This window comes from Chelonoidis abingdonii, chromosome 10 (assembly GCF_003597395.2).
Source record: "Chelonoidis abingdonii isolate Lonesome George chromosome 10, CheloAbing_2.0, whole genome shotgun sequence".
In the NCBI taxonomy this organism is placed as follows: domain Eukaryota; kingdom Metazoa; phylum Chordata; order Testudines; family Testudinidae; genus Chelonoidis; species Chelonoidis abingdonii.
In genome coordinates, this window is record NC_133778.1 from 69987425 (window position 1) to 70013606 (window position 26182).

At 42.5% G+C, this 26182-nt stretch overlaps 1 protein-coding gene across 2 annotated transcripts in view; it reads left to right on the forward strand.

Moving 5' to 3' along the window:
- Nucleotides 1-26182, forward strand: part of MYLK (myosin light chain kinase) — a 331787-nt gene that overhangs the window by 265020 nt on the left and 40585 nt on the right. For both annotated transcript variants that reach the window (XM_032797034.2, XM_032797035.2), the window contains 3 exons: nucleotides 809-936; nucleotides 4132-4285; nucleotides 24336-24638. In XM_032797034.2, coding sequence (XP_032652925.1) covers nucleotides 809-936; nucleotides 4132-4285; nucleotides 24336-24638 — 585 coding nt within the window. The remainder of the gene's footprint in view (nucleotides 1-808; nucleotides 937-4131; nucleotides 4286-24335; nucleotides 24639-26182) is intronic.

Below are 26182 nucleotides of genomic sequence, written 5' to 3' on the forward strand. Positions count from 1 at the left end.
CCATGCTCCAGGCTGAATATTTTTCAAAAATTTCATCCAAAACAGGTCAGTCAGGAGCTGCTGGTCACCAGAACTCAGCGCAGGAAGACCATCTCTCCTGTGCTCTGAGCACTGTGCTGACTGGTGCCCAGGCAGTGAGGAGGCAAAAGAGGAAGCACTTGAATTCAAAAGTCAAGAAGTGCGGAATAGGGGGTGGAGGAGAATGGTAGCCAGAGGATAGGAGCAGAGTGAAAAAGATTGGCAGGAGATGGAGTACAGTGCCAGAAAGGTCTGTAACCACTAAAGCCCCTTTCCCTCCGAAATCTGGAATTGAACCAAGGAGTCCCAAATTTGTACATTCCTCTGCTGTCAGCAACTAACTGTGACACCCACTGGTAAAGTGTGTGTCTTATCCTCTTGTGGATCAGCCACTAGAAGGAGATAACAATGTATTATTGCTGCCAGTTACTTCTTTAGCTCACAGAAGGGACCATTGTGATCACCTGATCTGACCACCTGCACATTGCAACCAACAGAACCTTGCCCACCCACTCCTGCAATAGACCCATAACCTCTGGCTGAGTTACTGAAGTCCTCAAATTATGATTTAAAGACTTCAAGTTACAGAGAATCCACCATTTCCTGTAATTCAAACCAGCAAGTGACCCGTGCCCCAGGCTGCAGAGGAAAGCAGCAACAACAATAAAACCCCAGGATCTCTGCCAATCTGACCTGAGGGGGAATTTCTTCCTGACCCCAAATATGTACGGAGTCAACTGTTCAGGAAAATAGAAAATATAATTCTCTAAAGAGCTGGGTTTTTTCTCAGTTCTTCCCCCTCAGATCATTCAGTTTCCAGAAGACCGAAAAGTCCGTGCTGGTGAATCAGTGGAACTGTTTTGCAAAGTAGTAGGAACGCCACCCTTAACTTGCACCTGGATGAAATTCCGAAAGCAGGTAAATTTTCTTTTGTCGTGTTTTAACAATGCATGATGATTAATTTGAGAAATGCCTGAAACAATGTCTAACTAAAAGGATGCATAATCCGAAAGAAGTGTTCTATGTTTCTCTCCTGCCCTTGATACAAGAAATCCCCCTTTCTTCATTGGAGCTTCAGGTTTTCAGCTTTGCAGATCGAACCAAATGCCACTGAAAAATACTCTTGAGTAAAGAGCATCTTACAACAAAAATATCTCTACACTAAGCTTGTTTGTTGTGAATATAAATGTTCCCACAAACTATTGTTGTATGATTCCTTTCTCTTTAATTAAGTGACCTCACTGGGACTAAAGCACATACTTAAGCACTGTTCCTGAAGAGGGAAAATTTCCTGAATCAGGGCTTTAGTGAACAAGTTCAAACACTTTAAACTCAGCAGCTCAGTGTGATCTTCAGCAAGCAGAAGCTGGAGTATCATATTGGCATGGAGCAAAGATAAATATCTGCTGGAGCAGCTACTGTTTATTTTATTACGAAGTTGCTCAGCACTCTACAGTACACAGATAAAAACAGTGCTTGCCACAAGGAAGCTTAGAATCTAGACCTGAGTTTGTCAAGATAAGTGTTGAACATTTCATCGGGGACTTCAGGGCTCTATATTAATTGTACAGTCTATTGCAAGTTCTACCTTTTTAAACATTTTAAGCCAGTTGCCTTTTATTCCAAAGTATCCTTTTCTTATATTATGGAAAGGGTGCCTGGTAGCATCCAAATAATTTTCTCTCTACCATTCATTATTTTATATGCCTTCATGGTATCTCCTCTGAGGCTTTTCTTTTCCAAACTAAACAGTTCTAAACTTCTTTAAATTTCTGCAACCTAAAGACTGATTTAGGACCAAGTAGACCATTTTTTATAAATATTATTTTTATTGCAGTAGCCTCAAAGAGATTCGGTGTCCTCAAAGGAATCCTGCACTACATCTTCAAAAGACAAGCCTAGGAGCTTAAGTGAATACCTTTGCTAGACACTAAAAATCAGGGCCTGAATAGAATACTGAGTTCTGTTAGTAATTTATAGGGTCACAATGAGCAAATGAAGGTAGTCATTTATGGCTTATTACAACAATCTAAAACTCACTGTATCCTCCCTCTGCATTTTTTTCCTCCTTAGGACTGCAGAGATATTAACTGACCACTTCACCTTGAATGATCCCTTGATCTATGCATTAATTACTTACACTAAACAATCTGTGCCACCTTGTTTTTAGCTGTGACACTGAGTACATTTCCCAGACCTGAAGAAGAGCTCTTTGTAAGCTCAAAAGCTTGTCTCTCACAAACAGAAGTTGGTCTAATAAAAGATATTACCTCATCCACCTCATCTCTCTAATTCTCCTTTAACTCAGCAAGGAAAGGCCTGCGGTCCTTTTCCTGCTGAGTGACCCGGGCATGTAGCGCAGTGACTAGAACTGGTGGGGGAAAATTGTCCATATGACCGTTTTGTTGGTGGCATATTGTGTTCTCATAGAGCACTGAAGCAGTCGAATAAAATTTGAGAATCATGCTACCTACCTACAATCCCATTGGAACCTCAGCAAATTACAGCCCAGTATCTTGTGTGTGCATAGCTGCACTCCAGTGAATGGAGTCTCTGGGGTGGGATTTTCATGAGTGTGTAGCATTGGCTACCTCTGCTCCCATTGACTTCATTGGGAGTAGCTGTAATACTAAGCTATGCCTACACCACAAGTGCTACAGCAGCACATCAACAGCTATGCCAGAAGGGTTTTTTCCATCATTGTAATTAATCAACCTCGCTAAGAGGCAGTAACTAGGTTGATGGAAGAAAAACACCTTGAATGGAACCTAAATTGTTACTTACTCCCAAAATACTTACTCCTGTTGCTAGTATTGCAGACGCAGCTATCAGGTTAACGTCAGTGGGCAGATGCCAAAGCATGCTTTATATCTAAACTAAGGGCAGAGACCTGCTCTGACCGTCATGATTTCTTGTTCTGTAAACATGTCTGACAAGAGAATTAAACTAAATAGCCCTCATTTTTAATGAAAAGCAGAGAATAAATTGAAAAATCTCTTATCTGGCAGGAAATGGTGGGAGGAGGAAGGGCACTGACATTGTGCTGTCTACATCACTATAAGAACACAGTGTACTCCTTTTACAGTTACAATGTAGCATCAGGTTTTTTTAATTCCCTTTAATGTCTCAAGTTAATACAAATCAAAACGGAAATCTTTTTGACATTTATGCTGAGGTTCTTGGTTTAGTTGAAAGGTAGTAGTTATATTTACAAGTACTTAAAATGTTTATGGAGTTCAGCTGTGATTTTGACTCTTGGTTTTCTCTGAAACCATCTTAAAATCTTTATCTATTTCAAATGAATTAGAATGATTTATTTATTCTATTCAGCTTGGGAACTTTAAGAATTCAAAGGTGAATGTATCAGAAGAATCAAAATGGAAGTTGAAAAGGGTAACAAATACTTTCCATGGCATTTTTCTGGGTTTTTGTTTTTTTAATTTTAGAGAGTTATTTTTGGTTCCAGGAAAATCAGACTGTGTTACTAAAGCTAGGCCAGTGCTTTGTAACTTTCCTATGCAGTTCTGCCAGTGCAGTTTGACTCCAACCAACGATACCATCCACTGTTCCAGTCTAGGAAACTATTGTGATAATTTGTGCGGCAATGCTGATATGGACACATGGAGACTAGAATCAGATAGTGGCATGGATGATCTGGGCCAGAATGTGAAGTTGGGCCTTGAGAAGTGAATGGCGAATGAACCAGTGTTCTTGGGGCCAAATCTTGGTTTCAGTGAAGTCAGTGGTAAAACTCCTGTTCATGTCAATTTAAATAGAATTTGCTCTTTTGCCAGTTAGACACGATTTTTCAACTACATTTTCTGATCCTGCAAAGGGATTTTAGCCGGTGGACCCTAACACCCAAACACACTCATTAACTCAAAAGGACTGTGTGCATGTATACTTTGCAGGATTGGGACCACTGAACTACTGGCCTGCATCAATTGACTTTCTTGGTTAGTTTTACTCTTTGCCAGCTATTCTTACTCGCTGCAGTAATGGAATTATCTACATTGCTCTCCTAGTGCTGTAATTTTGGGCTCCTACCTGACTGAAAGGTTGGGAGCCTCGCTTTTGAAAAGGCTTTAACAGTTCTTCTGTTTAATTTGGCAGATTCAGGAAAATGAACACATCAAAATCGAGAATGCTGAAAACAGCAGTAAGCTGACTATATCCTCAACGAAGCAAGAACATTGTGGATGTTACACTTTAGTGGTAGAAAATAAAATGGGCTTCAGACAAGCACAAGTCAACCTCACAGTTGTCGGTAAGTGCAGAAAAAAGATTTAATTCTATTATAAAACACCCACTAGGTGCTCTGGGTGCTGTACCAACAATCAGAGCAAAACAGCACAGTACGTTCAAGAGCCTGCAAAAGCAAACGGGTCCATTTAACAAATTAAATTGCTAGGCCAGATCCTAAGCTGGTAAAAATCAGCATAGCTCCTTTGACTTAAAGAAGCTATTCTAATTTATACCAGCTGGTGATCTGCCTGTTGTTTTGATGACACCTTTATATTTCAATTTAATCTGAAGACTATTGTAATGAAAGATAGGAGAGGGGCAGAATAATCCTCCTTATATTTGTTCTTTGTTTATGTGTAGACAAAAGTCCAGTCCTCCTTTTCCCATTAACCCTTTGTAGGTGCAGATGCTCACTAGGATATTAGTTTGGGAAAGGTCAGTTTTTGAAGGGTTGAGGAGGTTTGTGTTGTATTGGAGATTACAATCTGGAAACTGTCCTGGTGTTTAGTTACTTTATAGTGCTGTTGATTTATAAAGGCAGTCTTTTTAAAGCATACATGTTTATGCAAGGGCTGCACAAGTTTTCTGTAAACGCGTATGAAAAGTTGAGTGAGAATCATGTGTTTGATGCTTTAAAAGCTTGTTTCTGCTCTGAATAGTGACTCTGTCAAAGGGAATTGTGTGGCTTCAGATTTACTCCCTCTCAAGGGCTCCAGAGCAAATTTGGTCAGTTTACTAGTAAAAGAAGATATTTATTCAAACTGCCAGTCTGGTTCTTTCCACTTTGTGAGGGTCACTTGTAATGAAAGTTCTGCTGCCCAAATTCTACCCTCAGTTACCCATTGTCTGTAATGGGGTTACTCAGGTGTGTCTGAGGCTAGAATTTGTCCAGGCAGTTGAAATTTATGTAGCCTGTCTGTTGATGACATTAGCCAAAATAGAATTCTAGTCATTCTCCCATAATGGTAGTCCTAAAAGGAGTAACAAGTAGTAGGCAACTAATATTGTCTCTAAAGAAATGCAGGTATGAGGCCAGGGATGAAGTCCTGGCTCCACTGAAGTGAATGACAAAATACCCATTGATTTTCTGTGGAGCCAGGATTTCATCCCAGGGATCTGTTGAGTAAGATATGATTCTACTAACTTAAATTTCACCTTGTGTTCAAGTATAGTATCCTGTGAAGAGTGAACGCTGCTACTGTATGTATTGTGTATACAGGCCTCTTGACCATTTAAGTACATGGTTATTTCTGTTGTCTAAACCAGATTGCTGATTACATTTAAGACAATTGGACAGACAAGTGCAATTATTAAATAAAGTCAAGCAATGTATGAAATTCAGTTTCCTGTTATTCTGTGAGCTTCATGTAGTTATTATGTAAGTAGCAATTTTATATTCTGAGGAATATGTTGGTTTGAAAATCGGAGTCACAGAAACCTCATAAAGCTACATACCAGCCTCTTCCTTCATGATGCCATTGGCAGGAAATGTGCTGCGGGGTTAGTGGGGCTCCCAGAGATGCTTTGGGAGAGCTGGGTGAAGAATTCCTACAATGTGCTTGAGTTTGCCATGCTTTCTGGCTGATGACTCTCAGATAAAATTACTATTGCAAATTTGCCAACTGCTTCAGCTAGACTTCTAGCTGAATTAAGAACTGTAGTGGGCATGATGGATGTCAGAAATGTGTTGCCATCAGGATTTCTGCTTGCATGAAGAAAATGGCTTGCTAGCTGTAATTTTTTGGGGGGGAGAGGTGAGATTCCTGCCAGCCCTACCTGGGTATCCATGCTGTAGGCAGGGATGGGCACAAGCAGTTTCTTCTGCTTGGGCACAAGGGGAAGAATCCCATTACTGAGTACAGTTGCTGCCCCTTGCTAGCACTTTTATGGGCACCTGCTTTCTAAAACGGAGTGGAGAGACCTTGACTTCTCTCCCTGTCTATCTTGCACCAGGCAACATGGCAAGGTCACTCGGTTTGTATGCCTGGAGAGACTGCAAACAGTGGCTCCAGCTGTGCACACCCTGGGAGAACCCTGCAGGAATTCTAGCTGAGTCAGCCAGAATTATTCCTTGGGGCTCCAGTCCGAGCACATCTATTTTCTGCACCGTCTCCAGTGTGCTGGGCAGAATCTCGTCGTCCCCCCCCAAATGAGGATTTATAAAGTGGCTATAAATCTGGCTAGTGCCAGATATCGACTTTGTTTGTCTTAGCTATTTATAATGAGGCTGTGTGATCTTTATGCGAGCTGCTTCCCTATCGGATTACAAATTAAAAATCACATCACCTTGTATGTTCTTTGCTCAAAACATAGCTGGCTGATCGAGGTACTTGCTTGGGTTTTGAATGTGTTTAGAGAATTTAGATGTGGTCTGGAATGTGTGTTCTCCTGCAGGAGTGAGCCAGGACTGACCTAGAACCAGATTCCTTTAAAGAGGTAGCTGGCAGGCTAGTCTCTGTTTGAATTTTAAAAAGTAAATGACATATTAAAATTCAAAATGAAAGAAATAAGGAAATATTACTGTAATATTCTAAATGTATGGACAGCTGAGCATCCATGTGCATGGTAAAGATAACATGACATTCAAATGTACAGTCTCTCACTCCAAAGGATCTCAAAAGCTCTTCACAAACTACATCCAGGAAGCACCTCTGAAGTGCAGCCGCCTCTAAGACAGAAAGGCAGCAACCAAAAACTGTGCATAGCGCACTACACCCCAATGGCGAGGGGGAAATTTTGGTCTAGGTCACCATACCAGAAGTGCCATGGGATCGTTAAGGACAGCCAGGACCTTGTTTTTACGCCCTCTCGTTGAAAAGCCCCGTGCACAGTAACCTGCAACATTGGTTTATCTGCTACAGAAAGACAAAGTCCTGAGTTGACTCTGCCAAGATTCAAAGCAAAGATGATTCTTCTGTGATTCAACCCATGACTCCAGGGAGTCAGACCTAGGTCCGGCTCTAGCCATTTCGCCACCCCAAGCACGGCGGCACGCTGCGGGGGGCACTCTGCCACTTGCCGATCCCGTGGCTCCAGTGGAGCTCCAGCAGGCGTGCCTGCGGATGCTCCACAGGAGCCGCTGGACTAGTGGACCCTCCGCAGGTCCACCGGAGCCACCTGCCGCCCTCCCGGCAACCGGCAGAGCGCCCCCCGCGGCATGCTACCCCAAGCACGCTCTTGGCGCGCTGGGGCCTGTAGCCGGCCCTGGTCAAACCTGTATTTTAGCCCACAGTCCATAGCTGGATATATGAGCAGCACATGCTTTTTATAAATAGCAATGGCATTTTTCATTAACATCTGGATAAAATTAAAAAAAATCTCCCCATTCCCCTTTTGACGAATCTGGCTCCTAAACTCTTATCCTGCACTGCTGAAACTGTCAGACTCAGACTTCAGCTGTGAGTATAACTGAACCAAGTAGGGGTTCTGACATTTAAGGAGTTCGACTAGTCAAAGACTGTTTGCTTCATTGTTGGCAATGGAAAAAGCAGTTCTGGAAAGACTCCCAGTTTTGAATTATTCTAAGGGTTTTTTCCCCCTTGTGATCTTAATGAAGATCAGTGAACTAAATTTTCATTAACTGCAGCTCCAACCTGAAAAACCACACAGGTATCCAGGCAGATTAGGGAGACTGCTTGTGCTGGGTGATTAGTGCACAGGACTGGAGTTAGGAGGAGTTTGAGCTTGACACTGATTCCCTGGGTGACTTTGGGGGTCTACAAGTAATAACAATATTGTGAAACCTGTACAGGAGGGAAGCCACCCTAGTAAAGCAACCTCTTGTCTTAAGAGAGTGCCAAAAACTACCCACCATATCTTCTGCCTCATCTATTTTAGAGGACCACTCCCAGTAAATGACCGATTGGTTTGTCCCTGGAATAGTCACTTGAGAGGCTTTTCTGTAATGTGATTCTGGTACCAACTCCATAACTGTATGTTCTGGGACACAGCTAGGGATTTACAACCAACTGTTAGTGTCAAATGGTAGTAGCCTCATGTTGCCAAAGTTTCATTAGAAGAGTTGGTGGTGGGATGAGTATAATTTAAAGCTGAATTAGTGAGGGCTAATGTGTAGTTCTTAATGCCATAACTTAGGTGCCTGCAGTATGTGGCCAGTAACAGTCGTCCCTCTCAGCAGTGCTTTATTTTTTAAAAAAAAACCTGTGTGTGCTTTATAGAGAGATTTATGGTAAGTACATGGGTTAATATAGATCATGGGTGAAATTTTCAAAAGCACCTAAATGATTTAGGAGCCTAAATTCATAAGACATTGGCTCCTCAGTGCCTATCTGACTTAAAAATGAGACTTAGGCTTCAAAGCCACTTAGATGCTTTTGAAAATGTTACCCAACAAGTACGTACAAGTTTGAAATTGGTTATTGTAATAAAGAGAGGAAAGAATGATCCTATCGTTAAACAGGACTGAGACTTAGGAGATCTGGGCTGTGTTCCTGTTTGTGCCACAAGCTTCCTGGTTGTGAGGTGATGAGTCACTCCTGTGCAAGCCTCCCACCAGGAACTGATCTGGTGACTCTCAGGGCAGGTATATAAGCCTCACAGGAAGAACAGCAGTTCAGTTGGCTTGCAACTCTCTCCTGCCTAATGGTGGCAATGAACTCCCCAAACCTTAGTCTGCTGTGGCCTTGCTCTTGCTCTGACTTTGCTCCAACCCCGCTCCTGACTCCTGGCTCTGACAACTATCCCAATCACAATTTGTGACATTGGGTAACATTGGGCAAGTCACTTAACTTCTCTTTGCCTCAGGTTCCTATTTTACAGGGGAGTTTAAGAAGGTAATTCACTGTTTGAGTAATGCTTCTGGCTTCATGGACATTCGTGCAGATTGTTATTGTATAAAATTAAGAACACGCATCCTTGTGGGTTGATTCTGGTCAGTCATAACGTGGAGTTTACATAAGTATAACTCCATTGGCATCACTGGAGTTATTCCATATTCATAGCAGTGGGGGTACTTGGTGTAGTGATGTCATAGTAAGATTAAATGCGGTGGTCACTGGGGCTCTAGAAATACCTATGCACAGGAATTTGGTGCAGTAGTATTATACATTGACAGTGGAATGCAGTTTTTAATTTCACTATTCGACTAAGTAGCTGTGCATGTGCTTTACTTGCACAGTGCTGAGCAATGGTGCCCCAAATACCTGTGTGTAACAATGTGCTGCATTAAGTAGCAGTTCATAATCTTACATATAACATTATTGCACTAAGTATCATATGCTTCTCCACTTGATGTAATTATTCTGTACTTTCATGGGGATGGCGGTGTTATTTTCTCCAAGGAAATTGGTATTTCCATTTCTTGGAGTTCTGAGTTAGCAGCAGATCTTCTAAGCAAAAATAACGAAATATATGTTAGCTTCTGGATGAGATATGCATCATGGCCCTGATCCAAGACTACTGAATTCAGTGGCAGGACTCTCTGACTTGAAAGGGCATAGGCTTAGAGCCCAACTCCATAAGTTAAACCCATTTCACATGACACACTGGCCTGAGCACCTTGGTCTCAATCCTTTTGTCAGGAAATGACAAGGTAACAATGGTACTTCCTCTTGGCAGGTTTTAGGATTGCTTAAGAAATCTGGCTCAATGGGAAACGTTCCATTTTTGTGTCAGAAACATCACATTCCCCTTTTGGAAAAGCTAACACCAACTTTTGTGATATTGAAAGAAAGGTGGCGCTGGGCGTTAGGGGGCCGTAAAAAGGGGCGTGAAGCAACTAATGACAAATCCCAGGAAAACAGTATAACTCCAGAGTGTTAATGCTGAATTCTTCTACAATGTGTTTCATCTTCTCTTAACAAGCAACTACTCAATGTTTAGTGTTCCTGTGAGGCAAGTGATTTCTCCCCTTTTTACAGATGAGGGAGCTGAAGTTGAGAATTCAAGCATTTTCTTTGCCTCCAATTGCTTGTCCTTCCTCTGGCTGCCTCTGGAGGGACTTCTGTCTCCAGTGAAGAGGGCAAGTTGGCCAGTGGGCCAAGAAGGGATGCTTTATACTGCCCTCTTACAGACTTCAGCAAGACAACATACATTATGGGGAGATTACAAATGCTTCATCTCTAAAACTTTGTGACAAACCTCAGCAGCCACATCAACACCAAAGATTTTTGCAGAAGGATCATAGAAATTAGAGGGAAACCAAATTTATTAGGTCACCCAAACCATCACTCAGCCAGTACTGGATTGTTACCTTTGGGACATAAGGTTTGAAAAAAGGCTCTTGAGAATGTATTTCCCATTATATGTATGTTAGTTCTGTTAGGCCTATAGGAGAAGGAAATGTTCTCGTGGTTACAAGACGTGTCTGGGAGTGAGTCTATCTGAATTCTCCTAGTTCTGCCACAGACTTCCAGTGTGTCCTTGAGCAAGGTCATTTTACCTCTTTGAGTCTACGTTTCCTGATCTGTAAAGGAGGGAAGATCTATCTATCTTCCTCAGTAGGGTGCTGTGTGACGTCATTGTGCTTTGAGATCCTCAGAAGAAAGCGCAATTATTTAACAATGCAACTTAATTGAATTATTGTTTAAGAGGCAGAGAGGTTGCCAGTGGTGTGAACTGGGAGAGTAGTGAGGGACAAGATTTAGGAGAAGCTGGAGCAAATCTCTTGACGATTTTAGAAAAAGTGGACGGCAAATTTCAAATTGTGTCCTTAGCTCTCGGAGTGGAGCTCTAACTAAACTTATTGGGGGTTGTGCACATAGCTAACAGCAGGATTTGCAATTTGGCATTTGTGGAAGATGTTTTATGAGAGGAAAAGTTGTGCACTTCAGCTTCTCTTGTACTGTTTTTTTATGAAAAGAGATTTTGTTTGTTTTTCCAGTCTAATGTTATGCTAAACCTGTGGGAAATTAACATCCGTAAGGTACAATACCTTTAAATTATAGGACTTCTCTCCCTTGGAAAATAAGTTCCAGGTCACAGTTTTCCAAGGAAAGCAGAGAGATTTGCTATGACCCCAAAGTCCTATCAACAGTAACATAGAGTTCAATTATGACCTTTTATGGTTTCGATTTTCTCCTACTGATGGATTTCAAAAGAAGGCTTTGCCAGTGCTGTCGGCATGGATATTGTCCAACTGGCTTTAGCAGTATATTAAATACCTTCTCTGGCTAAACAGCCTGTGGAGTGGAATTAAATTGTTGCTTTCTGTCTGCTCTTTATCTGGCAGACAATTATTGTAATAGCTAATAATAGTATTGTATAGTAATATGATAACTGGATTTAGAAAGAAACCAAACCAATTTTGGGATCAGATAAAGAAAACCACCTCACAAATGTCGTTTCAATGCTGTCTTAGTTTGAAGAACAGTATCCTTTTCTGTCAAGGTCTGTGAATATAATAATCTCTGATTTTAGGGGTTCTGCATTGAAACAGGATTGCTGCTTAAGAACTCCCTATAGCCTTATAATCTACTGGTGCAAAATGAGACTTGTTTTGGCTCAGGGTGACCCTTGGATCAAGTAGCAGAACAGCTTCCATTTTCTGCTCCAGAAGTTAAAAAAGGATATATTGCCTTTTTTGGTCTCCTAGAATGGAATTTATTTACTGTGGACTTTGTAAATTTGAGCCACTTTGGGAAACCAACTAGATTGAGGTAGCATAGAATTTTTTTGTGGGTAAGTCCTGAATAGGCTGTACTTATGCCACCTATATGAGGTTGAGGCTGGGGGTCTCTTGGCCTGACAAGGGGCTAGAAAGTCTCTTTCCTCATCGGGAAGAATTACAAGTTAAACAGCTCACACACGATTTCACTGAAAATTTAGAACAGAATTGTAAGTTAGACTTATAAATAATAGTGATTTAAAGGTCAACTGGATTCACACTATGCTTTTCTCTGCACTTCAAGTGAAATAATTTAATGGGTTAATTAAAGATTATTCCACAGTGTCTTTCAAAACCTGTCTACCAAAAAGCCTGAGAATTTGTCAGAGGAAGAGGTGCTGCTGAATCCAATTTGGGAGGAAAAGGAACTAACTGTAGTGAAGATAGAGTTTGGTGTTGTCCTAGCAGAGGTTGTTATAGGTCATGTAGGACCAGATTGTAAATTACAATCTGCTCTGAGTAAGGGGTGGTACATAGCTACATTGCTGCAGGAGCAGAGAACAGATTGGGACTCAGAATGACACACTTCCTCCCCTGCTCCCATGTTGCTCTGAGGAAGGAGTAAGTTACCACTCTCCCTTTCATGGAGCAGCTTACTCCCCTTTGTGTGCCCAAACCATCACCCTTGACAGGTGATTGGAGTGGTGCGGGAAGGAGCCAGTGCTCTTTCTATTCCTCTCCATCCACCCACTTGCCACTAAGTGTGGAGTATCTAATGACTAGCTTCTCTCTTTCCTGTGTAGCTGGAGTCACGATCTGAGCAGGGCTAAGCAGTGTCAAGGAAGGGCTGTGACGATCTAGCACATCATTATTTTTATACAGCAAACTCCTGTCTGAGGAGTTGTTTGCATGATATAGTTAATAAAGATTGGGTGGTCCCTAGTTTCTTGGAATTAAGGACAGGGAAGACTGGAAAACAATTCTAATGGAGACCAGTTCTGGAAACTGTTAGGATATATCTACACACTTGCTGGGAGAGCATCTTGCAGCCCAGGTCGACAAAGCTGAGTGAGCAGGACTTGCGTTAGTTTGCTAAAAATAGCAAATGTGGCTCGGGCTCTGAAACCCACACCCTAGCTCCAGCCTGAACCCAAATGTCAAAGCAACATCTCCATAGCTATTTTTAGCAGGCTAGCACAAGCTCCACTAACACAGCTCTGTCTACCTGGGCTGTAGGCCTCATAGCCAGCTGCTGTGTAGACCTACCCTTAGAGCCCAGCACCAGCCACCACAAGGTGTGTGCTTCTCTAAGCACACTGGAAAACTCTGGCTCCACTCCAAAGCACTGGGATCAATAGCTCTACCTACTATTGGTCGTTTTCGACTATGGATGCCAGCTCCAGTTATAGAGTTAGAGCAAGTTGGTTTTTGTTGACACTACCTATAGTGATCATTCAACTCTTGTGGATTAAGGGTCAAATTTTCAAAAGTGATGTAGGCACTTAAGAAACTAAGCCAAATTGAACATCTATGGGACTTAGGAGCCAAAGTGCCCAAGCGACTTCAGAAAATGTGACGTGGGCTCAAAAGTTACTTAGGTGCTTTCAAAACGTTACCTGAAATCTACCTTCCCAATAACCAGCTCTACAGGGTGGTGATGGGGTCAGCTGGTCAGGAAATGTTCAACTCATTGTTTATATGTCAGAAAATGAAGATTTGTCAAACCTGAAACTTTTTGCAAAAAAAGTTGGTCTTGAGGACATTTTTGTTGGGGTGGTTTCTCAGATCCAGACGTAATGAGACTGCAATCCCAGGATAACCAGTAGTCTGGTGGTTAGGGCACTCATATGGAATGTGGGAGACCCAAGTTTATGTCCTTGTTCTGAATCAGGCAGAGTAAGTGCTCTTATCCCTGGGATATTGAGTCTCTCTTTCTGTGGTCCCATTAATATTCACTTACTTTTACAAAGTGGAACAGCTCCAACAGGAGGGGTTGACTCTGTAGCCCAGCTCGCTCATGTGGGCTGTGGGGAATAGGAGCCAAGTTGATGCTCCTCCTCCTAATCAGGGACTTGAACCTGGGGTCTCCCTCATTCTGGGTGAGTGCCCAAACCACTAGGCCATTGAGTATTCTGGCATGGGGCTTTTAGTGTTTTTGTTGGCTTGTTTGTTTGCAAAACATTTTAAAAGGTCTAGTTTTCTTTCCTGTGCAGAATGAAAATAAATGTTGAACCCTTGAACTTTTTTACAAAATGGAATTCTTGTTTTCTGGTCAGCTCTAGTGACATTTCACCCCCACACAGAAAACAGTGAAAGTGATGTAATTCATTTGCTCCAAAGGTCATGAATCTTTTGATGTATCTTGTCTGATTTTCAAAGTTGGAACAATTCTCAAAAATGTGAGCGTTTCATGTGTGTTCAGGTTTTGTTGCAAACATTTTGGACAGGTCTAGTGACATTATTTGTTAGTGCCTGGACCTCTAAATCAATGGATGAACAGCTAGCACAGTATGCTTCAATGGAAAACCAAAGAGAAACCATGTGCATATTGTACCTCTTTAGCTGTTTCATTTGAGTTCAGGATCATATGTCTATCAGTTCCTGCAAATGCATGTTAACTGGCCTTGGGGAGAGAAACCCATTCACCTTTCTTTGTGTAAACTACTGTAGTAAAGCTTAAGAGTGTTGGGGGCCATCACGTAGGGGAGATCCATTTTGAACACGTCTGTTTTCTTGGAAGTACATTCCCATGTAAGTAAACACAAACAGTAGCATATTTCTGGGTACCCTTTCACTTAGTTCTAATTCTGGTTCCAGATCACAGTTGTGGAGGGGTTCAGAAAAGGAAATAGTAAATTATGGTATAATGGGAACCTCTGTGAGGTCCTCAACAAGATAAGTCTTACGGTGTGCATGTTTGTATGCAAAGACCTGAACATCATATAAAAATGAAGTATTGGTTTGAAGTTAGCCTGCCCCAGGGACATTAATGGTGTATTAAACACTGAAATCAGAGGACAATATAGAACTATGCTTAACCTTCCCGACCCCATTCCAAAACACTAGCTTCTTCCTCTGGAAGCTGGTAATCATGCTAGGGGGGATTTCAGTATTCCTGAAGGGAATGTGTTTTGGTAAAGCACTTTAGTCTCCAGTGCAGACAGATGAATACAAGATAACCTTCTAAATCCTGTGGAGTAAACTGGTGAGAAACAAAACGGACAAATGAAGGGAGCATCTGCAAATTCTCTGCATAGTCAGGGCTAAAGTATGTCATACAGTCTGTATTTCAGAGTAATTTTTGTAGGTGTGGTGAAATGAATCACTGGGTAGTTAACAGAGCTACCCAGATAATGTCATGTGACTATACCCCAAAAATGCTTAAATTAGAGTAGATCCTCTGTTTTATATAGCACAGGGGAATTAGATCTGCAGTGCATGTCCTGTAGTGGTCATCTGGCGGTACTATGCTCCTTCTCTATTCATGGGTTCAAGGAAGTTTTTCTTGCATCATTTTGTTTTTATTTGGGTTTTTTCCTGGTGGGAACAATTATCAGAAGGGTGGAGCATTCTCAAGGCAATCAGAATTAGGATTAGTCTAAATAAGAGATAAGGAGATGTTAGTAGCGTTATACAAGGCACTGGTGAGACCTCATCTGGAATACTGTGTGCAGTTCTGGTCTCCCATGTTTAAGAAGGATGAATTCAAACTGGAACAGGTACAGAGAAGGGCTACTAGGATGATCCGAGGAATGGAAAACCTGTGGTTATGAGACTCAAAACTTATGAAAGAAGACTCAAAGAGCTTGCCTTGTTCAGCCTAAACAAAAGAAGGCTGAGGGGAGATATGATTGCTTTCTATAAATATATCAGAGGGATAAATACCAGGGAGGGAGAGGCATTATTTAAGCTCAGTACCAATGTGGACACAAGAACAAATGGATATAAACTGGCCATCAGGAAGTTTAGACTTGAAATTAGATGAAGGTTTCTAACCATCAGAGGAGTGAAGTTCTGGAACAGCCTTCCAAGGGGAGCAGTGGGGGCAAAAGACATATCTGGCTTCAAGACTAAGCTTGATAAGTTTATGGAGGGGATGGTATGATGGGATAGCCTAATTTTAGCAATTAATTGATCTTTGACTATTAGCGGTAAATATGCCCAATGGCCTGTGATGAGATGTTAGATCCCACCCCATCTGAGTTACTATGGAAAATTCTTTCCTGGGTGCTGGCTGATGAGTCTTGCCCACATGCTCAGGGTTTAGCTGATCACCATATTTGGGATCAGGAAGGAATTTTCCTCCAAGGCAGATTGGCAGAGGCCCTAGGGTTTTTTCTCCTTCCTCTGCAGCGTGGGGCACAGGTCACTTGCTGGAGGATTCTCTGCACCTTGAAGTCTTTAAACCATGATTTGAGGGCTTCAGTAGCTCAGACACAGGTTAGGGGGTTATCACAGGAGTGAGTGGGTGAGATTCTGTGGCCTGCGTTCTACAGGAGGTCAGACTAGACAATCATAATGGTCCCGTCTGACCTTAAAGTCTATGACTCTGAGTCTAATTTGTCTAGTAATTTGCTTCACAGCCAAGCCCTTTTGACAAGGAACGTTTGTCTTATCTCTGGCTTTTGCACGCTTTGTCCTGAGTTTTGTGAGCTACACAGTCCACGAGGACTGCAGCTGTTTGTTCAAGTCTTGGTTGGAGAGGTCACTAATGTAGCTGTGTCCTGCCCATTAATTTTTTTTTTTTTTGATATCATCTCCAGAGCCTCGACTTGGCTGTGGAAGCAGGTTGAGAGCCAGTGCAGAGTACAGGAGTGATGTACTCATGGCAGCTTGTCCCACTGAGGAGGCAGGCTGCTCGTTCCACACAAACTAGAGTCTCTATGTTGTTTCCAACTTCGAGGCAAGATACTGAATTACAGTATACCACTCTAGAGGTGGATCACTGTGGCCAACTCCTCCCCTTGCAGGAGAGGGCAAAGTCTCATAGCAAGCTAAAGGTGGAAGAAGGCATTTTTTTTGTCACTTTTTGTCCACACTTAGTCTTGTGTCCAACATAACCCCATGGCTTCATGCTACTTTGACAAACCTTGGTAAATGCCTCTGAAATGGCAGAAGGTCGGTGTCCCAGCTAGTTCTTCAAAGTGATTTCCCTTTGCTTATTTTGGTTTGGTTTGAACCGGCTGTTCTTTATCCAGGTGCTGGTCTCTTGTAGGCACTGGGACAACTTTGTGATGAAGGTGTTTACAAGCAATACAGCAGGGAGTCACTAGCATTTATTGGCAGCAGAGCCTGTGGTATCTCAGCACCTTTCCACACAATCTCAGGTGGATTTTGAAGAGGAGAGAGGCAGGGTAGATCTCAGTGGTATTGCCAGACACAATGATTTGTAGCAAAAAGGAGCAGTTAGTTATCACCACTCTTGGAGTTTTGTGATTGGACCCATGTACTCCATCGATGTCATATGCTGTGCTGTATTGTAGAATGTTGCTGATAGGGTGAGTGATGGGAGCATTGAGTTCTGCCCTCTATCAGTTGCTAAGAGGAGGTTGTCCAGTAGTGCTAATAAGATGGAGAAGAAGGATGGTCTTGTAGTTAAGTCACTGGACTGGGACTCAGGAGATTTGGATTCATGTCTCAACTCTGCCTCAGTCTTTCTGTGTGACCCTGGACAAGTCACTTTGTCTCTCTCTGCCTTGGCTCCCCATCTGTAAATTGGAGATGATAATAGTTCCTTTCTCATTCCCTTTGTCTGTCTTATTTATTTAGACAGTAAACTCTTCTGAGTAGGGCTTGGTTATTACTGTGTGTTTGTGCAGTGCCTAGCCCAAAGGGATCCTGATCTCTGTTGATAACTATAGGCATTACCATAATAGAAATAATAAATTATAATACATCAGTACCTTGGAAAAAGTAATCTGGAATGGGAAATTGGACCTGTAAAGAGTCACACTGCAGATTCTTATTTACATGAAGGCAGCTTTACACCAGTCTGGCAATATAAAGGGATCTAAAAGTGGATGTAAATTGAATTTATGCCCTCTTTAACGCCCCTTTATGCTACCGGAGGATCAGGCCCTGAATCTTTAACAAATAAGAAGGACAATACGCCATTCTGGAGATTAAGGTCAAAATTGCATCTGGTTTCTGATATTTCGGGGTTTAATTAGAGGTTTGCTGTATAATGATGACTCCTAATGGAATGACGTTTTAAGTGTTGCCAAGAAATGAGTACAGATAACCTAAATTATTAAGTCTCTTTATCTTCTTGCTGGAGACGCTCGTGGTGAGTGCATTTGAAAATTCTTTATCCCCATTAAAAGTTATAATCCTTTACATTCCATTTTGAGGAACTCTTTTTTTTATTGGTGAACTGGAAATTATAAAAATAAAAAAAGAAAAAGGCGCTGGCTAAGTTAAACCAGTCAAAGCACAAAAGTGATGAGTATTCAATGGAGAGAAAATTGTCCTCGTTTCAATAAAAAAAAAAAACCAAAAAAAAAAAGCCTGAACATTTAGCACTAATACAGAACTAATATAATTTGATCAAAATATCCCCTTTTACTTCACACTGTCATTACTCTGCAGCACTAGGGAATGTCACAGATCTGGCTGGGTGCCTCTTTCCATCCACCCACAAGACTGATGTGAGGGGGGAATCAAAGCCTCTGATTCCCTGGATACCCAGGCGTTTTACACTTCCACGGTACGTCTGCACTACGGGATTATTCCGATTTTACATAAACCAGTTTTGTAAAACAAATTATATAAAGTCGATTGCACGCTGTCACACTAAGCACATTAATTCGGCGGTGTGCGTCCATGGTCCGAGGCTAGCGTCAATTTCTGGAGCATTGCACTGTGGGTAGCTATTCCGAAGCTATCCCATAGTTCCCGCAGTCTCCCCCGCCCCTTGGAATTCTGGGTTGAGATCCCAGTGCCTGATGGGGCAAAAATCATTGTCGCGGGTGGTTCTGGGTAAATGTCATCAGTCATTCCTTCCTCCAGGAAAGCAACAGCAGACAATCATTTCGCACCCTTTTTCCCTGGATTGCCCTGGCAGATGCCATAGCATGGCAACCATGGAGCCTGTTTTGCCTTTTGTCACTGTCCCGTAATGTGTACTGGATGCATGACTGAATGGCCCCCTCCCTGAACAGATCCCCATGCCTTTGCGATAGCAGAGTGGTTTCAGTCGTTCTGTTCCTCTGCTTGCCTGCAATGGCAATAGATGACTGTCTTATCAGTCGTTCTGTCCGTCTGCTGCTGTCATTGGTTGCCCTTGGCTGAGGTCGCGGCGGTGCAAAGACAAAGAATGACTCCCCCAGTCAATCCTCGGCTTATATGGTATCTAAAAATAGAGTCAGTCCTGCCTAGAAATATGGGGCAAGTGTATTCGAGAACCAGTGTACCAGAGACACACTGCTCGTGTCAGATCCGCAGAAATGATGAGCTGCATCCATTCACGGGGTGCCCTGCAAACCTCACCCGTTGCTTCCTCCTCCCAACCTTACGCACTACGTGGCAATTGTCCCCCCCATTTGTGTGATGAAGTATAAAGATAGCACCCCGGATAAGAAACACTGACTTGTTAGTGAGAAAAATGAGGGAGGCAGCCTTCCAGCTGCTATAAGTCGCCATTAAGCGTGCTGGGGGAGAGGAGCCCAGCATCCTGCTGCTATGATATTGCCGGTCAGACAATCTTTTCTTACCCTTGAGGAAGAGGGGCTGATGGAGCTCAGCCCCCAGTTGCTATGATAGGATGGTGACCGACCGTCGACATCTTACTGGGGAATGAGACGGAGTCTTCCTATTTGTTACGCCGGCACCCGGCCGGCCTCACCTGAGGTCAGCCAGGAGCACTCATGGGCCATGACAATGGTCTATCAGTCCTACTGCACAGCTAACGTCTGCCACCAGGGAGGGGGGATGAGGAGATGCACTTGTTTAGTGCTGCAGGCACCGTGTCTACAGCGCATGCAGTATACATAGGGTGACATAAAATCGTTTCTTGACTTTTTTATTCCCCTTTTCTGTCAAGAGGGGGAGAGGGGTAAATTGACAGATAGACCCTGAACACCACCGGCACGTGTTTGACCCTACAGCATTGGAAGTCAGCCAGATGCAAATGCTTTTCAGAGACTGCGGGGACTGTGGAATAGCTGGAGTCTCTACCCCTCCTCCTCCAGAGCATCCATTGATCTTTGGCTTCCATTACACATGTCATGCAGCACGTGTTGTGGACTCTGTATCATAGCCTGGAGATTTTTTCAAATGCTTTGGCATTTCGTCTTCTGTACGGAGCTCGAAGAACAGATTTTCTCCCCATACAGCAGTCATGATCCAGTATCTCCGTGAATTCTGTGGCCACTGCTGTATGGGTGCAACATCTGTTCTAGTCTCCATATTGAGCTCTTTTGGATGTTCTTCCGTCTCAGAGGAACGATGCAAGGATGAAAAATCTCCGCTAGGCCAGGCACCCTCTGAATGCAACTAAATGGGACTGCTGGCCACCATGTGATTCAGGCTCTGGTGACAAACAGAAATGCTTCAAAGATCTACTGGGCTTTTCCTGTCTGCCTGGCCGCATTCAGAGTCAGATTTGCTGTCGAGGGTGACCGTGGGAAGCACTGTGGGTGCGCCTGGCAGGGCCAATACCGCTCGATTTTGCGGCCACACTAACCCTAATCCGATATGGTAATACCGATTTTAGCGCTACTGCTCTCGTTGGGGAGGAGTACAGAAACCAATTTAAAGAGCCCTTTATATCGATATAAAGGGCCTCGTTGTGTGGACGGGTACAGCGTTAAATCGGTTTAACCCTGCTAAAATTGGTTTAAACGTGTAGTGTAGGCCAGGCCCCAGACACTGAATGGAATCCAGCCAGTGCCTGAATCTTGGGGTCGCTAAGCACACACTCTGTGTGCAGAACTTCTGTCTGGCACCTCTTTCTGAGAGCTGGAACCAACTGTCCAGCTGCCTGGCCCCACTGGGCGCAGTGTTAAACCTTCAGATTCACCCATACTTAAACACTTCCTCTCCCAGAACTCCACTATGAAAGTTTCACTTTCCCTGGAGGCATGCAGTATTTATGAAGCTCACAGTCAGACACTATTCCCAGAGACTAGCACAATATTGCTCTTTTATTTAATCATATAAAGCACACAAGTGTACTTATCAGAAAACACTAAACCCATGTCCCTGCCTTAGTTTCCTTGTCGCTCCAGGGCATTCTTCGGGCTGGGGTCGGAGCCCCTTGGATTGCCCAGAGGCCTTCTGCTTCAATGTATGACATGTGGGCTGCAACATGGAGCTTCTTCCCCCTTGGTCAGCTTTGCCCTTGATCAGCCTAACCCTTTCCCTTGGGAGTTTTTGGGGCCATATAGGCTCAGGAGCAGGCAGTGTCCCTGCCTGATGCAGACCCCTACATGCTGGGTTGTTCAGTATTGCCAACCCCAAATGTTCAAAAATCATGAGTCAGGCTTTAAAATTGTGAGATTATGTAAACACAATAGATTTGGTGTTCTTTTTAATTACCTTCTGCTTTTTGAGCCTTTAGGGTACCCTGGGATCACATTTTGAAGCTTTCTCCACAGCCACGAGGGCCAGAAAGTTACTTTGTTCTTTAAGAGTAAAGGCTGAAATCAACACATATCCACTTGACTCCAGGAGCTGGGGCTTCAAGGAAAACAGTAATTATTGTGAGACTCGTGAGAAAATCGTGAGAGCTTGGCAACACTGGTTGCTTCTCTCTCTCTCTCTCTCTCTTTTTGAACTAGAGACAAAAAGAGCCAAAGTTGTTCCCTCTTGCCCCCGTTCCTGTGTGGTGAGAGACAAGCCTTCAGGCATACAGAGAGCTCTTCTCTCTCTCACCCACCTTATCTCTCTATTATCTTGGGACTGACACAGCTACAACAACACTGCATGTAAATGGTGGTGTCTGTTACATGTCAGATTACTGTAAACTGTGTAATTTACCGACTGGCAAGTGGGTATACATTGGTGTAATTTATACTCTGAGGGGCACAGAGAGAAAGCAACCCACAGAAACACGCAAGGCAAAGTATTTGTGATTGTCACTTTGGTACAGTATTGCCATGGTTGATATAGGCATATTTCTGTGATATATTTTTTTTTTAAAAATTGTAGTGGTTATGTAACAGTTGTGTGAGAGCCTGGAGCTTGGGATGGAATCTGAAAAATGAGGAATCGAAAGGAAAAAATAGAGGAGAAAGAGTGTTTTTTACCTTGCATCATCTTGTACCCTGATGCTGAATGAGGTCTCATGATTAAGGCACTGGTTTAGGACTCAGTAGATAGAGGTTCAATTTTTCTTTCTGCCACTGACCTCATGTATGAACTTAGACAGGTGCCTCTGTGCCTACATTCCCCACCTATAAAATGGGAATGATGATGCCCACCTTTGTCTGTCTTGTCTATTTAGATTATAAGATCTACAGGGTGGGGACAGTGTCTTACTGTGTGTTTATGCAGCACCTCACGCATACTCATCTGTTGTCTGTGTAAGATATACATTGGTACAATTGCATCACCACAGAACGTCTCTCTCCACCTCTTCCCTTTCACTTTACACAGGACTTTGTTCCCTTTTCCTGATGTTACCAATCAACCTTTGGCCATTAGTTCATCCAGATCATCATCATCATCATTATCTTGTAGATCTTACTTTTAAGAGCAGTCCTGAGAGGATTACTCCAGCACAAGATATTCTGCATTCTTTCAGATTTTCTGAAGAATTTATCATAATTCTTTTTAATAAGTAATTTTAAAAACAAAAGTGTCAGCATCTTTCTGTCTCAGAAAAGCATTTATCTACTTAACTTCTGAGTTAACCGTTACATTTAATTTTGAAAGAGCCAGGAGAAATGAGACGTGTATTTGTGTCGTTAACCAGAGCAGCGTGCAAATAGCACATAGAATCATAGAACTATAGGACTGGAAAGGACCTCAAGAGGTCATCTAGTCCAGTCACCTGTACTTGTGGCAGGACTAAGTATTATCTAGACCATCTCTGATAGGTGTCTGTCTAACCTGCTCTTAAAAATCTCCAATTATGGAGATTCCACAACCTCCCTAGGCAATTTATTCCAGTGCTTAACCACCCTGACAAGAAGTTATTCCTAATGACCAACTTAAATCGCCTTTGCTGCAGCTTAAACTCACTGCTTCTTATCATATCCTCAGAGGTTAACAAGAACAATTTTTCTTCCTCCTCCTTGTAACAACCTTTGATTGACTTGAAAACTGTTATCATGTCTCCTCTCAGTCTTCTCTTCTCCAGACTGAAAAAACTGTGTTTTTTTAATCTTCTCTCATAGGTCATGTTTTCTAGACCTTTAATCATTTTTGTTGTTGTTCTCTGGACTTTCTCCAATTTGTCCACATCTTTCCTGAAATGTGGCACCCAGAACTGGACACAGTACTCCAGTTGAGGCCCAATCAGCGCAGAGTAGAGTGGAAGAATTATTTCTTGTGTCTTGCTTATAACACTCCTGCTAGTACATCCCAGAATGATGTTTGCTTTTTTTGCAGCAGTTCCATTTAGCTTGTGATCCACTATGACCCCCAGATCCTTTTCTGCAGTACTCCTTCCTAGGCAGTCATTTCCTGTTTTGTATGCGTGCAACTAACTGATTGTGCCTTTGGGAGTACTTTGCATTTGTCATTATTGAATTTCATCCTGTTTACTTCAGACCATTTCTCCAGTTTGTCCAGATCATCTTGAATTTTAATCCTATCCTCCAAAGCCATCATGCAGGCTTTACTCATGCAACTAAGAGCTGCAGGAGCGAACCCCTAACTGAGAAACAGTTGCTCCATGCTTAAGGTTGAAGGTTAAAAAGCCCATTGTATAAGCCTGTTTTCACACTTCATATCCCAACCCATGGTAGAATTTATTCAGGGAAGGTTTAAAATAAATCAGAAGAGCCACTCAGAGATAAAATCGTAATTCTTTTTACTTGCCTTCTGGTTTTTGAGTCTTTCGGGTACACATGTTTTCAAGTTTTTTCTCTGCAACTATTTAAATTTGCTTCTTTACTAACATGACTCCAGGAGCTTTACGAAAGCACACAACATTCTGAGACCGTCAATAAAAATGTGAGAGTTAGCAACAGCATTGGCCTGCTAAACCCACGATTGTGAGTTCAGTCCTTGAGGGGGCCACTTAGGGATCTGGGGCAAAAATCAGTACTTGGTCCTGCTAGTGAAGGCAGGGGCTGGACTCGGTGACCTTTTGAGGTCCCTTCCAGTTCTAGGAGATTGGTATATCTCCTATTATTATTATTATACTCATTTTAATAAACAATCTATCAAATGTTCAGTATAGATCTAACTAGAAGTAACAATTACAGAACAAAAGAGGTCAAAGTTGAGGATGAGAGGGCTCTGTGGATCAGGTGGGGGAAATAACAATTAATGAGGTAGTAGGTGGCAGAATTAATTTGTTTGATCTAATGTATGTTTGTATGTGTGTCCTCGTTTGCAGATAAACCTGATCCCCCAGCTGGAAAACCCTGTGCCTCGGACATACAAAGTTCTTCCCTCACTCTCTCTTGGTATGGCTCTTCTTATGATGGTGGAAGTGCTGTGCAGTCTTACACTGTGGAAATCTGGAACTCAGTGGATAACAAATGGACAGATCTCACTACTTGCCGGAGCACTTCTTACAATGTCAAGTCCCTGCTGGCTGACGGGGAGTACAAATTCCGGGTGCGAGCTGCTAACGTGTATGGCATAAGTGAGCCCAGTCAAGAATCAGAAGTGGTCAAAGTAGGAGAGAAACAAGAAGGTTAGTCCTTACTGAGAAAAATGATTAAACTCTATTAGAGAACGGCCCAGGATTTTTCAAGGTTGGTGCAGCCAATTGCCAATATACATTTGCACATTGCTACTGGTGGTTTGAGTGTCAATGCCTGAAATTTGAGATGCTAATGCTTGATGTGAGGCATTTTTATGCTTCCATTGGGTATCTGGGCAGATCAATTTTTGTGTCTTCTGAACTTGGAAAATCTGGGCCAATATTTTTCTGTCTGTTTTATGAATGCAATGAATTCTGTTTCAACTGCATTTGTTTATGTATGCTTATCTGTATTTGTTAACAAGTTTCTATAGCTCAGGATACTTGTAGTGAGATATGGAACGTTTCACCCAAGAATTATGGCTTCAGATTTAATCCTGTTTTGAGAATGCTGGTTAGGGACTTCTGAGAAATGAATCAGTGACCTCTGTCTACTTTGTAATGAAAACATCACCAAAAACATCACCACAATTGACACCAGCTGGTACATTTGTTGGGAGCCTCAGTGGACAAGCTAAGGGCAGGGAAGCTAAATTAACCTCTCATACCTAGAGACTTCAAATCTGAGGCATGTTAGTGAGTCAGCGTGGGAGATTTTGTGCCACGGTTGCCCATGAGGTGCCTGATCTGCATCCAGAAAACTTCAGTCTCCAGCACTGTGCTGTCAGACTGGCACCTTATATGAATAGCAAATTTTTTAAAGAATTTTTGAGCCAGTTACCATTCCAGAATATTTTACTCCTATTTATGTGCTCTTGCGGATATTTTCCACCACCATTCAACTTTTTTCCCTTCACCCTTTATCAGTGGAGAAGTTTCAAAGAGAAGAGCTTAAGCATCCTGAAACTTACACTGAACAAGGCCTATACGTCAAAAAACAAAGAAACAAACATTTGCAGCTGCGCAAACAAATAAATTCTATATTGCATGCCTGTATCTTTATGCACACACACATAGTGTAGAACAGGGATCGGCAACCTTTGGCACACAGCCATGTGGAGGACCTCTTTTAGGCACTTGCAGGGCACTGAAAAGTCCAGAATTGGAAAATAAAGGAGAACAAGTTACTTTTCCATATCTCCTACTGCTTGTCTTTGGGGAGTGTTTCAGCTCTCAATTCTTGTTTTGAAGTATGTTATGTATGCAGTGCTTTGTGTTCTTACCTGGTTCAAATAAAGCTATAGAGAGTTTGTAATATTATCTTTTAGTGACACATCGGGGCAAAATAACTGCACAATGGTGCAGCACTGTAAGATCTTCCACAGCTTTTTGTCAAATATTTCCATGCAGAAGTAATTTGTTCTCTTCCTTGAGCAACTAAATTGGTGCTATATTGGTTATTTACTTTCTCTCTCTCACTAACTAAAAGAAAATGTGAAAGGTTGATATAAATCAAGGATCAGTTTTCTCTCCAGGGGAAGAAAGCCGTAAGAGTGACCATAAATTTGTAAGAAAGCTGGACAGTGCTGGCTGTTGATAACAAAAATTCCCTGTGTTGGAATGCCTCCTCTCTTTGGTTGCTGGAAGAATACACT